The 18,266-nt window shown below is 39.7% G+C and overlaps 2 protein-coding genes across 18 annotated transcripts in view; one reads left to right on the top strand and one right to left on the bottom strand.

The window, feature by feature from the left end:
* Positions 1 to 18,266, top strand: part of LOC133658117 (peripheral plasma membrane protein CASK-like) — a 115,304-nt gene that overhangs the window by 38,170 nt on the left and 58,868 nt on the right. The gene's annotated exons all lie outside the window — the stretch shown is intronic.
* On the bottom strand, positions 820 to 9,207 carry LOC133658178 (probable G-protein coupled receptor 34). Its single transcript, XM_062059899.1, has 2 exons — positions 9,034 to 9,207; positions 820 to 2,135 (listed from the first exon to the last, which is right to left on the bottom strand). The coding sequence occupies exons 1-2, from the start codon at positions 9,047 to 9,049 to the stop codon at positions 910 to 912; spliced, it is 1,242 nt and encodes a 413-aa protein (XP_061915883.1). The 5' UTR covers positions 9,050 to 9,207; the 3' UTR covers positions 820 to 909.

The following is an 18,266-nucleotide window of genomic DNA, read 5'->3' as shown; positions in this document are numbered from 1 at the left end:
TTTAAAATAAAAGTTGTATATACGTACGCCAGAGAACAGTAATAATCTATTGGACAGACTGAGTCAAAAAATTTCCATTTAATGCAATTGTACAGAAAGTGGATCAAGTTTCTTGGAAAAAAAACCCTCTACTTTTAACTGTCCACTTCTTGTACTGCCTTGCTCCCCACTAAACGAACAGCGAGTCAGCTGTACAGTGACACTTTGCAAAGTGGAGGTGCGGAAATTGTGCTTGATTTGAAATCAGCCCGAAACATGACTTAAATTTTTTTTATTAAAAATGAATATTCCATTGTAAGAGAAAGCATCGTTATGTACCGTATTGCCATATAGATTTTTTCTCCCACCCCTCCTTTTAATTTTGAATGCCAAATTTGGAGGTGTTGAAATCGACAGACAATCGCTAATGCTAATCAGTAGCCTCTATATGGCATATCCATATATGCAAAATGCATCGAGCTAATGCATTTGGAAAAGTAGAGTCTTATATTTAAACACCTTCTGTCAGGCATGCTTGCTTTGTTGGCATGGAAAATTGCAATACCGTCCATCTCGAATACGCCCGTTAGCCGGTCGTGATGTCACATGCAACAATGGTATCAAAATATTTCACGACAGAATTCAGTCGGTATCAATCCCTACCTATGTTTAGCTGTTGACCAGTCTATGGTGTACCCCGACCGAGTGAGCTGTATTAGGCTCCAGCGTTAGACTTATTCCACTGCAGCAATACATTTTTCCAAACACTGTCAGGATTTGTAAGATACGTCTGAAACAGTGATTCCAAATAAGATTAGACAGTCCACAATATGTTTATTGAGCTACACAGCAGACACATGACCACTACACATTGATGGTGTTCGTAGAAGCCCAACAAGGACACGTTTATTCGTCATGTATAATAAATATTTACCGTGAACCACTTTTAGAAATTAAGTCTACCCTTCGAGGACCGCAGTCCACACTTGGTAAAGGCATAAGTATTGAAGGCCTTCGGCTCTCTGTTGTTGAGCTGTTGGACGTGACTTCATTTAGATTGGACATTCGGTTGCCAAGTTGGTGTTCAAGAGTACGGAAGGCAGTTTTGCGCACTGAGCCAGACAAAAGAAAGTACATAACAGGATCCAAACAGCTGTTGAAAGCTGAGAATAACAGCATGACCTCGTTGATGTTGTCTACCAGTTGCAACGTGTCACAAGAGACTGTCGAATCCAGCTGGGATTGAATGTAGAAGGGCCGAAAAGTATGGTAAGGAGCGAAGCATAGAGTGAACAGGAAGAGGATAAAGAAGGATTTCTTGGCAGTACGTTTGTATCGTTGTGCATTAGGAAGTTCTGGCTTGTCCTGCGACACCTTTATCAATTGATAAGCAATTTTTGCGTAGGACACTATGAGCATGAGGAAGACAAGCCAGAACAAAGCCACCAGCATGTAATTGAAGTGTGCTTTCCCACTGGCTTGACGCCGTTTCTTGAATTGGAAGCATTTGTCTTTGTCTTCTTTGTCTTCCGCTGTAGCAATCATTGAAACCGATGCCACTATTGACACGGCCCAAAGTGCCCCGCATGCCAACTTACTCCACGGCCATCTACAGTCCATGAGTCTCATCCTCTGGTCTCTACTCACTCTGCCCTTCTTCTGCAACCTCAAGTAGCGGTCCAGGCTTATAAGCCCAAGTAGGATGATGCTAATATACATGTTCATGTAGAATAGATTCCCTACAAGCTTGCAGGCTGTATGTCCCAGGGGCCATTGGTTTCCATTAATGTGGTAGAAGATCCGGAAGGGTAGACAAGCTAGGAAGACAAGGTCTGCCACTGCGCAGTTGATGAGAAACACACGTACCGAGTTTCGCCTGGTGTGAATAAAAATGAAGACCCACAAAGCAAATAGGTTACCGACTAGGCCAAGGAGGAAACACAGTGAATATATAAGAGGTAGTAGCAGACGAAGGACTGCGTCGTCAAAGGAACACTCAGTTGGGTTTGGAGTGGAAGTTTGAGTAGATGTGGCTGAGAGTAAAAACACAGAACTGTGACTAGGAGTGGTATTGAGTGAGACTTCGGGCTGCAGAGACGAGGCAGAAGAGCTGTTCATTTTGTTCAGTGGCCGGTGTCCTCCGGATGCACCAGATTCTGCGGAGTTCAAACACAACTGTGAGATATAAGAATATTTAATCATTGGATTAAATAAGTTAATGCCTGAGGTCTGCAAAGTGGTGCTTGCCTTACTTACAGACAAGAACAGATTTCAAATCGGCATACCAACTCGAGTGTGAACCAAGTGAAGATACAGATTGTAATCACTGTTTGGAGCTCAGCATGTTCTTTTTGTTTCTGCCAAACGTTACAATTTATTTCCACAGTCTAAAGACATGTACTTCTACTACTAAATAACAATAATAATGTTTTCGAAGAACAGAAGTAAACATTCCAAGTCAGACCTGAGCAAATTACGGCCCGGGGGCTGCATACGGCCTGTTAAGAATCCAGCTAGCCGGACATTTCCCCAAAACATTTTTTAACTTTTAACATTGAAACTGTAGCCGCCATTAGGATGTTTTCAAATTACCTTAAGTCTTTAACTATATTACGTATTTCATTTGTTGGAATCTGCGCTTTTGAGTGATATTTGGGTTATTACGGTAATCTATGTCACAGCAGCTCAGGTGAGGCACCAAGCAGTGTGGGCGGGGTTTGTTTATGGAGTGGCCAGTTTGAAACGCGGGTGTCTGCAACAGATGTGAAAGCAATTTTTTTACAACAAAGTTCAGCAAAAAAAATATTTTTTACCCTTTGCCTTCATATTTCGCCGTGTTTGTTGCTTTTTTGTTATGTTTTGTGTGATTGTAAAAGATGTCCATCGAGGAAGTGGTCTAATGTTGTTCCATATGTTGTTAGTATTAGTGTTTAATTGTTCATAGTTAATATTGTAAATCACACATTCTTTATTTTCATGCACATTTTGGGTGTCCCATTCAGTGAAAAAAAATTACAATTCCGTTCCGTTCCGTGAGGTGGTCTGTCATAACGTTTTAGCATTCTATCAGACATTATTGTGTGGTTTTGTATTGGTTTTGTTGAAAAAAGGACCCAAAACACACATACTGTACAGCGGATATTTTCACTCACACACACACACACACACACACACACACACACACACACACACACACACACACACACACACACACACACACACACACACACACACACACACACACACACACACACACACACACACACACACACACACACACACACACACACACACACACACACACACACACACACACACACACACACACACACACACACACACACACACACACACACACACACACACACACACACACACACACACACACACACACACAAAAGTATACATACAGCAATGTTAATATTTGGTTACATGTCCTTTGGCAAGTTTCACTACAATAAAGTGCTTTTGGTAGCCATCCACAAGCTTCTGGCAAGCTTCTGGTTGAATTTTTGACCACTCCTCTTGACAAAAGTGGTGCAGTTCAGCTAAATTTGTTGGTTTTCTGACATGGACTTGTTTCTTCAGCATTGTCCACACGTTTAAGTCAGGACTTTGGGACGGCCATTCTAAGACATCACATGGACAAAGATAAGACCTTCTGGAGGAAAGTTCTGTGGTCAGATGAAACAAAAATTGAGCTGTTTGGCCACAATACTCAGCAATATGTTTGGAGGAGAAAAGGTGAGGCCTTTAATCCTAGAAACACCATCCCTACCATCAAGCATGGTGGTGGTAATATTATACTCTGGGCCTGTTTTGCTGCCAATGGAACTGGTGCTTTAAATAGGACAATGAAAAAGGAGGTTTACCTCCAAATTCTTCAGGACAACCTAAAATTATCAGCCCGGAGGTTGGGTCTTGGGCGCAGTTGGGTGTTCCAACAGGACAATGACCCCAAACACACATCAAAAGTGGTCAAGGAATGGCTAAATTAGGCTAGAATTAAGGTTTTAGAATGGCCTTCCCAAAGTCCTGACTTAAAAGTGTGGACAATGCTGAAGAAACAAATCCATGTCAGAAAACCAACACATTTAGCTGATCTGCACCAATTTTGTCAAGAGGAGTGTTCAAAAATGTAACCAGAAGCTTGTGGGTGGCTACCAAAAGCGCCTTTTTGCAGTGAAACTTGCTAAGGGACATGCTCCACTAACCACGTTAAACCCAGATTCTGATCTAACAAAGGTCTTAACGCATTCTCTTTCTATGCCACATCAATGTGGAATGCGCTCCCAACAGGTGTAAAAGAAAGGGCATCTCTATCCTCCTTCAAAACCGCACTAAAAGAACACCTCCAGGCAACTTCAACCCTAAACTAACACCCTCCCTTCCACATCATACCTCTTCGGATTGTAAATATTCAAATGTAAATAATCAAATGTAGACACTTTTTCTTATACTTTTTCTTATACTTTCTGATCTCTCTCTCTGTGTCCACTACCTGCTGTACATATCCTACCAAGTCAGTCCTACACTGTTCCAATGTCCATTTCTCTGATGATGCAATTGTTGATAACTGAAGTGTTGATACCAACCAATCCAAAGGAGGTGTTGTCGCCCACTGTCACAGACTGGGGTCTGTCTGTGAGGAAGTCAAGCAGCCAGTTGCATAGGGGGGTACTGAATCCAAGGAGGGCCGGTTTGCTCACCCAGTGCTGCGGGATGATGGTGTTGAACGCCGAGCTGAAGTACAGAAACAACATCCGCACGTGTGTCCTTTCCTTCCAGATGTTCTAAGCTCAGGTGGAGTGCAGAGGAGATGGCGTCCTCTGTGGAGCGGTTACGGCGATAAGCAAACTGGTATGGGTCGAATGTGGGAGAAAGTCTGTAAACAATGTATTCCTTTACCAGCCTCTCGGAACACTTCATTATGATGGGTGTGAGTGCCACGGGGCAATAATCATTGAGGGAGGAGATTGTGGGTTTTTTAGGCACTGGAATGATTGTGGCCGTCTTAAAACATGATGGCACCACAGCCTGGGTCAGCGAGGTGTTGAAGATGTCTGTGAGAACCCCAGCCAGCTGGTCTGCACATCCCTTAAGCACCTTGCCCGGAATGTCATCAGGTCCTGCTGCTTTCCGGGGATTCACTCTCCTCAGGGTTTTCAGGTCAACCGCTGTGTCCAGGTTGAGCGGCTGCTCATCAGGGCGAGGGATGGATTTCCTCGCCGGAGTGGTGTTAAGTGCCTCAAACCTTGCAAAGTGGTTGTTTAGGTCATTAAGGAAGCTGATGCTGTTGTCACAGGGACGGGGGGCAGCTTTATAGTCCGTGATGACCTGTATGCCCTGCCACATTCGTCTAGTGTTCGTCACGTTCTCGAAGAAGTCCTGCACTTTCTGACTGTGAGCACGCTTTGCAACCCTAATGGCACGGTTCAGGTTAGCTCTGGCTGTTTTAAGTGCTACCATGTTGCCAGATTTAAAAGCCTTGTTCCGAGCCTTCAGCATTGCACGTACCTCACTGTTCATCCAGGGTTTCTCGTTGGCCCGTGTGGGGATGTTCTTGATCACACTAACATCCTCCATGCATTTCTGAATGTATGCGGACACAGACTCTGCATACTCCTTCACACATGTGTGATGATTGTCGGTGGCGGCTGCCTTGAACATGTCCCAGTCTGTGCTTTCGAAGCAATCTTGTAATGCTTCCATTGCTCCCTATGGCCAGGTCCTCACCGGCTTCACTGTAGCTTGCTTTCTGATCAGCAGGGGCTTGTATGCAGGAATTAGCATCACAGATAGATGGTCGGTGGGGGCGGGGTGCAGCTTTAAACGCGTGTTTAATATTGCTGTGCACCACGTCCAGCGTGCATCTGCCCCTGGTTGCAAAATTCACATATTGATGGAAATGGGGGAACGCAATTTTCGTGTTAGCTTGATTAAAGTCCCCTGCCACGATAAAAACTCCCTCTGGATGTGTAGATTGCAGTACATTGATGGAGGAGTACAAAGCATTCAAAGTTTATTTGGTGTACACTGCTGTGAAGATCATAGCACTGAATTCCCGGGGTAAATAAAATGGCCTGCATTTTATAGTTAATATTTCTACATCGGGAGAGCAGTGACATGAGACTATCTTCCCATTGTTGCACCAGTTGTTGTTGATGTATATGCAAACACCACCGCCTCTGGATTTACCAGTGAGAGTGCTGCTCCTGTCCGACCGAAACATAGTCAGCCCCTAGATGCTTACTGCCTCGTCCGGAACGGATGGTTTCAGCCACGTTTCTGGGAGAAATATGGCGCAGTAGTCCCTCATCTCCCGTCTTGCATATAAATCCATCTTCAGGTAGTTTACTTCTCAAGCAGCCCAATAAATAGCGGCAGAAAAAAAACTACGTTGACAATATGACAATACGACTCCAAGTTCTAATTTGACACAGTCACATACCAGGGCATTATTGCTAGAATTTTGAAACCAAAATATTACTATTTCTACTGTTAAAGCCCACATTTTTAGAACTCAATTATTTCTAATCCAGATCTAAACTAAACATTTTAAAGGCCTACTGAAACCCACTACTACCAACCACGCAGTCTGATAGTTTATATATCAATGATGAAATCTTAACATTGCAACACATGCCAATACGGCCGGGTTAACTTATAAAGTGCAATTTTAAAATTCCCGCCACACTTCCGGTTGAAAAACTCATTTGGATATGATTTATGCGCGTGACGTCACTAAAGCAACGGAAGTGGTTGGACCCCGTCGGACCCGATAGAAAAGCCTCTTGTTTTCTTCGACAAAATTCCACAGTATTCTGGACATCTGTGTTGGTGAATCTTTTGCAATTTGTTTAATGGACAATGGAGACTGCAAATAAGAAAGTTGTAGGTGCGATCGGTGGAGCGGCGGACTACAGCAACACCAACACCAGGAGGTTGTGTTGTGTTTTGAGCAGGATAACAGACGCACTACGGTGAGTCTAGCTTTGGCTTCCAAACATTTGATCGCTTGCCCGTACGTGCGTGTCGATATGTGCATGTGACGTACGTAACTTTGGGGAAATATATGTTTCTTGCCGACTCTGATGGCGGCCGGGGTGTCGTCAAAAGCATACAACGCCCGCCGCCGCATCTAAGTTAGCTTCTGTTTTTTTAGCTTCGCCAAGCGGAATATTATTAATCGTGTATTTACATGTTCATGGTTTAATAGTATTATTGATCTTCTGTCTATCCATCCAGTCAGGGTTTTTTTTTAATTTAGTTTCTATCTGCATTTGAGATTGACGCTATCACGTTGGCTACGCAGCTAGGTTAGCGTCTGTTTTTTTAGCTTCGCCAAGCGGAATATTATTAATCGTGTATTTACATGTTCATGGTTTAATAGTATTATTGCTCTTCTGTCTATCCATCCAGTCAGGGTTTTTTTAAATTTAGTTTCTATCTGCATTTGAGACTGACGCTATCACGTTGGCTACGCAGCTAGGTTAGCTTCTGTTTTTTTAGCTTCGCCAAGCGGAATATTATTAATCGTGTATTTACATGTTCATGGTTTAATAGTATTATTGATCTTCTGTCTATCCATCCAGTCAGGGTTTTTTTTAATTTAGTTTCTATCTGCATTTGAGACTGACGCTATCACGTTGGCTACGTACCTAGGTTAGCTTCTGTTTTTTTAGCTTCGCCAAGCGGAATATTATTAATCGTGTATTTACATGTTCATGGTTTAATAGTATTATTGATCTTCTGTCTATCCATCCAGTCAGGTTTTTTTTAAATTTAGTTTCTATCTGCATTTAAAACTGATGCTATCACGTTGGCTACGTAGCTAGGTTAGCTTCTATTTTTTTAGCTTCGCCAAGCGGAATATTATTAATCGTGTATTTACATGTTCAGTCACTGTGAATGTCCATTTCGCGTTCTCGACTCTCATTTTCAAGAGGATATAGTATCTGAGATGGTTTAAAATACAAATCTGTGATACACAATAGAAAAAGGAGAGAGTGTGGAATCCAATGAGCCAGCTTGTACCTAAGTTACGGTCAGAGCGAAAAAAGATCCGTCCATCACTGCCTCTCAAGTCCTTCGCTGTAACGTTCCTCATCTACGAATCTTTCATCCTCGCTCAAATTAATGGGGTAATCGTCACTTTCTCGGTCCGAATCTCTCTCGCTCCATTGTAAACAACGGGGAATTGTGAGCAGCACTACCGCTTGTGACGTCACGCTACTTCCGGTACAGGCAAGGCTTTTTTTTATCAGCGAGCAAAAGTTGCGAACTTTATCGTCGATTTTCTCTACTAAATCCTTTCAGCAAAAATATGGCAATATCGCGAAATGATCAAGTATGACACATAGAATGGATCTGCTATTCCCGTTTAAATAAAAAAATGTCATTTCAGTAGGCCTTTAAAGCTATATTATTAAATGATAAATGATAAATGGGTTGTACTTGTATAGCGCTTTTCTACCTTCAAGGTACTCAAAGCGCTTTGACAGTATTTCCACATTTACCCATTCACACAAACATTCACACACTGATGGCGGGAGCTGCCATGCAAGGCGCTAACCAGCAGCCATCAGAGGCAAAGGGTGAAGTGTCTTGCCCAAGGACACAACGGACGTGACTAGGAAGGTAGAAGGTGGGAATTGAACCCCAGTAACCAGCAACACTCCGATTGCTGGCACAGCCACTCTGCCAACTTCGCCACGCCGTCCGTATTAGTGTTCAAACGTCTTAAAACCCTTGCAACTTCTTGTCTACCTGCCTATGATACGAAGCTAAGATGTGGATTTTTGTTCAGATAATTTAACATATATTGATTGACCTGCATTTATCTTTATTGTACAAAATGTTTCAAAGTGGCCCCCACATCCTTCAATTTTTCTGTATGTGTCCCTCACTGGAAAATATTTGTGGACACCTTTGGTCTCGGTTGAGTGTAAGAGTTCACTCAACTGTACTTGGTGTGGATTACATGTCATAAAATATAACAGTAGCACGAGACCAGCTACATAATCATTAGTTTTGTATTAAAGGAACACTTACCATCAATGTTTTGCATACACTGGGAAATACCAGAGCTGGGTGCGAGCCTTGTTGTCCAGTGTGCTTTCCTTCATCAAACCTTAAAAAAAAGAAAAAGTGTGTTGAACGGTGGTGGTGAGGAATCTAAAACATTTCTCATGCACTTTGTGTTGCTGTGTGGACCTTTCACTTCAAGCATTCAATGTCCCAGTGAGTTCTGTACTTGAGTCCGTTTAGTTCCCCCTTGCCACTTTGACTGAAGCCCCTCCTCTATTCTCTCTCTCTCATTCTCTCTCTTACCCCCTAACTGGTAACAACCTGTGTAAAATATGTCTAAATGGCAACATGTCCTCCTTATATAAAGCTGAGAGTCTGCACATAAAAATATTTTGACTGTTTGATTTCAAATACATTGTAAATATTTATTTCAGACATGTTACAAAAAAAAGAAACCCAAAACAAAGCAACAACAACAATGAGCACTAAGAGAAAATAGTAAAAGAAAAAAAAAACATAGTTATGTTTCGAACATGTTTACAGTTTCACATTCTAACTTGTCCTAAAAGGAGTAGGAGGAAGCAGAGCTTATTTAATCTTACCCCTTTCCTGTCTGAAAATAATTTCTAACACAATTGTTCACTTCCTTTTTCGATCTTAAACACAACAACAATGAATGGATAAATACATAAATATAAGTACAGTTCCTATGAATAGGTAGTTAATTTACTTAATGGTCCACACAATTTACTGAATATGTGATAGATTATGTAACTGCACTTTTTTGGGGAATTTTGCCTATTGTTCACAATCATTGACGACGAATTGATTTTTTTAATGCATTTTGTTCAAAAGTCTGCTTACTATGGAGCCAATGGGAGCCGTTCAATTCACCTCCATTAGTGTTTTATATACATGATGTAAGTATATATGTCATGTAGTAACAGGCACATTTATAATAACATTTAATATTAACATATTTTGGTAATTTTAAGCATATGCGGCACATTAATTTAAAAAACTCAACACATATGTTTTTGTTTTTTGTCCCTCATCACTGATTAACTGCAGACTTTACAAGAGCCAACAAACATAATAAAACATCACTTACTGTACAAGGTCTTAAGACCCTGGACCAAAACAATTTCTGATGTAGACCACTAAGTTAAATCTCTACCACAGATAGAGGCAAAAACCTCAATGTTTTTATAAGAGGCAAAAATTCCGTCTATGACCCTCCTTCAGAGCGATCGCTGTTACCAGCCTGCAGTAAAACCATCTCACAGAACACAATTAGTGGCCTACCCTTTGATTTAGTAAAGGAATAACAAATACTTTGATCATGAACATCATTGAACATAAATAGATGAATGTATATAGACTTATGACTGTAAGACATTTGCAAAAATATTTTTCCCGGCATTTGCAATGAATGTAGTTACCAATATTGTTAATTATCAATTGATTTTGAACACACAACTGAATTTCGTATGAGTCCATGTTCGATTAGTGCTCGTATAGATGGCTCGGTGGTGCCTCAGGCTGATGGCCTGCCGACACCTCGTTGGGCTTTTGGCTGCCTTGGTGAAGAAAGAGATCCACTCAAACAGTCTGTCTCTGTCTCTTCTTGGGGTGTGGTTCAGTCCATTGGGCAGACTGTGCAATGGCATGTGCGCGCTGGCCGCTTTGGGGAAAAGCTGAGAAAAAGTTGGAGCTGTGGGGGCTTTGGGGAAGGCGGGGGCAGAGTATGGGGCGTGGGGCTTTGGTCCAGGCCTCCTCGCCGCTTCGGCACTCCCGACACTTCTTTCCACAGCTGCTGGAGTCCTGGTGGACACATTGGCTGGCAACCTTAGTTGTTCTCGTCATCGCTGGCAAGGTGTTGTCTCTCCTCTCGGTTCCTTCCAGTCAGGTATCGGGTGTTGGTCCTGGATTGGCTTTGACCGTGCCCCTCTAAGCGAGTGCAAGGGAATCTGGAGTGGCTGCTTTCATCCTCAAATCTGCACAGAGGAACTGGCACACAAATTCTACATTTTGCAAACTTACCATTTTGGTCTCATGGTCTTTCCACCTTCCTAGGAAGCTGCTGGTCCTGAGAAGTGCTGATCTTGTGACTGAAGAAGATTAACCTGTTTTCTTAAATTAGGTGCCGTTGTTTGACCTAATCTTTTTGGGGAAACCATGTCGGGATATTAGATAATTCACAAAACATTTAATTACTGAATTGGCACCCTCCTTTGAGGTTGGGGTTGCTTCCGCCACCCACTGCAATTGTCAATCTAAATAATTACGTTCCTTTATCCTTGTACCGGATTGATCATATCGATTAAATAAAACATCAACACGCTCAAACTTGACCCAATCCAAACTCACCTCCCCCCTCTGTCCCTCTTACAGGGACAGTGTTAGTCGTAGTAATAGTAATAGTAATAGTAGTAGTAGTAGTGGTAGTAGTAGTAGTTTCAGAAACATCCAAGAAAAAGAAAAGGCAGCTGATAGTCAAGTGCAGCAAGAACAGAGGCGGAGGACAGGTCATGTTTGAGGTCACTGTTCGCTTTTGCAATAGTACTTTGATATTTTACAACACCTAGTGAATTATTGTGGCCTCAATAATTCACTAAATAGTTGTATTTAATTTAGTCTATCTATGATGGGACAATGCACAGAAACATTAAGTTCAGAAACAGATATGTTCTGTACCAGATTATATCTAAATAGCTACTTTCCATCTGTAGTCCCTGGCTACCTAAATTAAAGGGATCCAAAAATCAAGCAATACAATTATGACACTAATTAATCATAATAAATATATACATTCATAATAATCAATAATTAATCAAAAATAATCATACTGTAGCATGTAATCAATTTTAAGAAAAGTCACCAAATGCCCCTTCATGGACACATACTTAATATACAATACAACCACACCTTATTTACATCATCACACAAAGACAATACCTGCTCTTGTTCACATCTGTCATCATTCGTAACAACAACCAAGATTTTAACAGCCATACCTCAAAATTTACAACAAAAATGCTCTCATGGATAAATATAATACTCATTAAATTGATGTGTCAACATAATGCCCATCTTAGTGACCGTGTGAGCAGCCTTGATTGATTGATTAACTTGAAATTTTCTATTCCTTTTGTTATAACGTAGAGAAGGCTAATTGGTCTGTACATGTTCTGGTCTTCTTTATTTCCTGCTTTATGGATTTAATCATAGTAGCAGTTTCTCGACGTGGTAGGGAAAGTGTTTTCCGTTATTGATTTATTTATCAATCGTTGTTATACGAGAAATAATACAATCCTTATATGTTTTTAGGAAGATAGTGTCCAACCCATATATATATCTCTAGATCGTGAGTCTGATAATGCAGTGAAGATTTTGTTTAACTTTGTTTCATTTGTTAATTCTAAAATTAGTCCATCCTGAATAAATGACAATTATTTGCACTGATTTTGAGGGACTTTTTATTCAGGGTTTGTACAGACTGGATGAAATGTTCATTAAAATTATTACTTATGTCCAGACTGTCTGCGACAGTAGCGCCATTGATATTTAATGTTATAGTGTTGTTTCTTGTTTGCTCTCTTCCGTAAGTTTATATCTGGTTTTCCATAACTTTCTAATGTTCCCTTTTGCAGCTTTGATTAATTCTAAATGAAAGTCAGCCTTAGACTTCCGCATAAACATTGTAACTTTGTTCCTCCAAACTTTTAAAATCATACGATCTGTATTTAGACCTGTTTTAATTGCTCTTATGAGAGCTGAGTTCTCATGTCTTTATTAGAATCCAAATTGTTTTATTAATCCAATGGTATTTTTATTTTACACTCTTCTTTCTGGTTTTGTATTCGTGTATTTACAGATGTTCTCTTTGATTTTTGTCATCCAATTGTAATTCTAGTAGGGCTGCTTATCATTTGTATCATGTAGAAGCCGTTTATAATATCCTTAAGTTTCTTTCTACGTGTTTTATTTAACCAGTCCAGATTAACGTCCCCCATGACGTTACTTCTTTCATACTATGCTGTTTGAGGATGTCTGAAAATGAATCAAGAAAAATGTCTTTATCTGTGGTCGGTCGGTATACTACAATTACCTTGAAATACATTTCTGAGGAAAATGTGATTTTAATTTCAACATACTCAAATTGATCTACTTTTAATGTTTTCCCTTTCATAAATCATAATTCCTCCCCCCTTTGTCACTCGATCTGTCTTTTCTGTAATCTTGTCCCCCGGGACATTAATTAGAACGAAAGGTGTTGTGGGTTTTAACCATGTGTCTGATAGACAAGGTAATCCGGATTAGAGTCTGACAGTAACTGCTGTATTTGTTCAGTATGTTTCCTGTGGTAGAAAGTTTAATAATGCAGACACGTTTGTTACTGAATACTTTCTACAGACTTCTGTCTCTCTGCGACTTTGTGTATGTAATAAGCAACTACAATTATTTGATATGCTTACATTTTGTTTTAGCTCAGCTGTTGTGTAGCTGCTAGCTCTTTGTAGCCTACAGCAGGAATTTCCAAATTGCAACCAATAGCTATGTTTTTAACAGACAACCGAAATAATTGAAAATGTGGTATTTGCGTATCGGTTCAATCAGCGGCAGCTATGCCCTGTTTTATCATTTGACCTAAATTTTTGGTTTCGTAGGCAGGACAGAGAGCAAAGGAACAATGTGGGTCATTAGTTGTCCATCTTATACCATTCTAATTGTTGTAAGGATAGTTCACATGAGCGGCCATACCTTGAGACCCACCATATATAAGAGTCAAAAGGCTCCTATTATGAGTCGTCTAATTGGTGATCATACACTTTGGCGGTTTGGGTGGCAGGACACACGGACGCACCTCAGTCAGCCAGTGCTAGGACAGTTGGAGCAGTCCCTGTCCTCCATTCGTTCCTGGGAGGCGTCCCCAGTAGTTGTCAGCTGATGTCGTGCTGTCAGGCAACATCAGGAAGTTCCTTCTGTGCGGTATTGAATTGTCAGGGCACAGTTCGTAAGCAGGTCATTACAAGGTGTGTGCAGGTTGACCACAAAGGAATGCTTCAAAGATTGTGTTGAACATTGTCCGTTGACACTTATGTCCAGCAGGGGTCTGTTTATATCCTGCTGTTCGTCCTGCTGTCACACCTGTATTTTTTGTGAGCATGTTCTGGCTACAACTTTGGAGCTTGTTCAGATTGGCAGTCCCCCTGCTGCATATCCTTTCCACCCTCGCTTGACCTAGCACAACCGTGGCTACCACCCAAGTCCGTCTGTATGGTTTTACGTTTTGTTGAGGTTTTTTCCTCCAGAATTTGGAACTCAAAACATGTACACCCATCGTTTTCATATCCTCTCGGTTAGTTCAATTTTGCATATCACGTTTTAAAATTACAGTCTTAACTATCCCATTAATTGCTAATCAATAACCTTAATTCAAAGATTATACGTACTACTTCATGTGTATTTAAGTACCCTTTTAATTCACTTAAAGATTATCTATAAGTTAATTTAAACTATCATTTGTCTATCAGTAGCCGCGAGCAAGCTGTCATGCTTGCACTCTGACCTCCCGCTGTGCGTGATATTCTCCAAAACAAAAGAATGTTTTTATTCACGTTTCTCCTTATCTTTCAGCTAAATCTTTTAATCTTTTAACTTTTAACGTCCGCACTGTGTTTATTTTTATTGTCTGCATTTTAATTTTGCTTTTATTTTCTTTCATTTCACTTTGTTGCATGAAAAACGCCACACAAACAAAGCTGCCCCGCCTTGCCTTGCCTGTCTCCGACTGGTTATCCAACCTAGTCACAACAAACACACAAGGCCATGCTCTAAGCGCCAGGCCTAATCACACTTCTCCTCTTTTTAACACTTTACATATCGGCTCTTATTTTAATTATTAATGTAGGCTGTTATTTGTAATTATTATTCAACACTATTCACACCAAACAGTTGTAAAGTTATAGTTATTCGCATTATACTCTCAAAATCTGTAGCTAACTGAAAGCTGTTGAGATTTGGTTTGCCTCCTTCATCTCAGTGGCCTAGTGGTTAGAGTGTCCGCCCTGAGATCGGCAGGTGGCAAGTTCAAAACCCCGGCCGAGTCATACCAAAGACTATAAAAAATTTTGGGAGCCAAATCACCAAAAATGATTCCCGGGCGCGGCACCGCTGCTGCCCGCCGCTCCACCCACCTCCCAGGGGCGATCACGGGGATGGGCCAAATGCAGAGGACAAATTCCACCACACCCAGTGTGTGTGTGACAATCACTGGCACCCCAACTTTAATTCTAACTTTATTCTGTCATGCCATTATCCTCTTCTAGCTCAACATCCAGAAGTATGGTGTACTGCAATGTCTAAATAAAAATATAAATTACTCCAAACTAAAATGTCAGACTGCACTTTAAAGTTACTTTTATTAAATTAATTTCCAAACTAACCACCACCACAGCAGACATCTTCCTCAATCCTATCCCAATACTCCCATAAATTAAAAGTGTTTCACAACAGTGGTTAAGTAGTTATTTTAAGTAATAGATCTCAACATGTAGAAATTAATAAGACTAAATCTTTACCAGAAAGAGTAACTTGACAGAGTATATGAACTAACTTCTTGAGAATAATAATTGATCATAAATATGTTTGAAGCCACATATTGAACATATTAAAGAAAAATATCCCAATCCATTGCTATTCGGTATAAAGTTAACACATGCTGAATAAGAAATGTCTGCATATGTTATGTCATTCATTTATTTTTTCCATATGTAACATTGTTTTGAAGTTTGGGGAAATGTTTATAGAAGAAATATACCGTATTTCCTTGAATAGCCGCAGGGGCGCTAATTAATTTAAAACCTCTTCTCACTCCTGCGGTTACCAAAACCATGCGGAATGAGCAAGCATGCTCTAATTATTTTAAAACCTCTTCTCACTCCGGCGCATACCTTATCATTAAAAACACATTTAATAAAAAAAACGTTATTATGATCTTACCTTTACTTGTAGATGGGTCCATGTGCAGCTGCTTCTGATCAAAGGCAGTCTTTCTCATCTTTCTTCAATTTTAAAAGTCTCTGGAGATATTCCTTTAATTATTACCTCCTGCTTCGATTGAAAGTCCAGTTTAGAAAACGGTTTTATTTTAGATATGTAATCCTCCATGTTAAAAGTGCAAGCAAACAATTGCTGCATGCTTGCTGCTTGTTGTCTTCTTCTGCAGTACCTGTCTCCTGCAGTACTGGTAGTCGCAAGAAGGATCACTAGCGCCCTCTACCACCTGGAGGCGGGAGTCATTTAATGACTCATATTTGACCCGGCGGAAGTGCCAAGCATGCGCTAATTATTTTGCGAAACGAGTTTGACCCGGCTGTAATTCTAGGCAGGCGAATACTATATTCCCGGCGCCAATTCAAGGAAATACGGTAGACCCAATACTTAAACTTAAAAGGCTCATTTCAATAATACACAAAGCATTATTATTATGATCATACCAATCCAATTTTTATAAGTCATAATGTGTTAAATGTTCAGATAATTTAATTTTAAAACAATGGCAATTATGTTTCCGAGTAACGAACAACAGCCTTCCAGTTTGTATTCTTAGCTTGTTTACATTATGAGGAGAAAACTATCATTTACGGGGGATATTGATTTTTGAAATAGGTGAAGTAAAATAAAAATAAAAACACAAATGTATTTCAGTTTTAGGAGTTAAATGATGGACCATCATCAGTGATGAGCTGAACACATGTAGTTTTTTTTTTGTTATGGTTTAAGAGACCCTTGAAAGATAAAGTTTTTTGAACATTATAAAATATAGTAACAATTACTTTCATCTTTTAACGTTGATGTTCCAGGTAATTTAATGTTCAGTAATTGTATATCATAGGCCAATATAAGCTTTGGCTTCCGCCTATTCTTTTTTCGGTCATTCTTTTTTCTTTTCTTTTCTGTGTGTACATGTGTATGATTGTTAATATGTCTAATTTACTGTTAAACTGCTCACACAAATTGGTTGATGGTTGATTATATGACCAAAATAAACCTATTTCATTTATTCATTCATTATCTATCGCACTCATAGTTTTATTCCATTTTGCATGTCATTATTCCTATTGATTTCTTCCTATTTCACTCAAACAACTAAACAAACAAATAAACAAACTTGCAGCTAACCACAATCAACAGCATACCATTTACGAATACCTTCATTTGTCACTTTCTCATCTTTTCTTCACTTTCGTTTTCCTTTACAAACAACATCCTGTATCCATCTCTTCCTTACACTTCACCCAATGTTTCTATTTTCTGTTCTCTAGAAACCATTCACATAACGTAAGGTTATAAACATCCTTTTCCCATATTTACTCAAACCATCCTCTTCACCCTCATTCTGTTTTTTCACCTGCTCTCTCTTCCTCTCTCTCTCACTTTCTCTCCTTCTCTCACAATACAAACACAATAATCCAAAATAATCAATCTTATAAAATAATTTTAGCTTTAGATATGATTTAGGGCAGTGGTTTTCAACCTTTTTTTTTTCCAGTAAAATAAAGAAATAAAATACAGCATAATGTCATCATTTTCTGATTTATTAAATTGTATAACAGTGCACCATATTGCTCATTTGTTGTGGTCTTACTTGACTTATTTGGACAAACAAAAAAAAATAAGAATAACTAAAACGTTTTAAAAATTAAACAAGTGATTAAATTATAATAAAGATTTCTATACATATAATCAATCATCAACCTTCTTTGGATATTGTAATAGAGATCCATCTGGGCTCGTGAACTTAATTCTAAATATTTATTTTGTTGAAGAATTATTCTTCTATAATTATATTTATAAAGGATTTTGAATTGTCCCTATTTTAAAATATTTAAAATCTCAGGTACCCCTTGGCATACCTTCAAGTAACCCCCTTTTTTGTCCGGGCGGAAACACCATATCCTCCTTTGAGAACTACTGGTTTAGCCTATAAAAAATCCTTTGTCTCATACATCATTAGACTGTACAACTCCTCTTTGGGGGGGCTAGGATGACAGGGAATGCAAAACAATAACAGTGCAATACTTTTTTATATCATGGTCGTTAATGCCTAGTTTCTCTTATTTTACTGTTCTATTTTTATTCTCCTTGTAATATTTTTCTATTTTGTTTCCATTTATACCCTTATTAGTTACTGTTTACTTTTTACTTCTTCTTCCTGAGGGAACTCTCCTGAAGGAATCAATAACGTTTTA

Source organism: Entelurus aequoreus, linkage group LG01, assembly GCF_033978785.1.
Source record: "Entelurus aequoreus isolate RoL-2023_Sb linkage group LG01, RoL_Eaeq_v1.1, whole genome shotgun sequence".
Classification (NCBI taxonomy): Eukaryota; Metazoa; Chordata; class Actinopteri; order Syngnathiformes; family Syngnathidae; genus Entelurus; species Entelurus aequoreus.
This window is presented reverse-complemented; position numbering and strand designations above follow the sequence as displayed.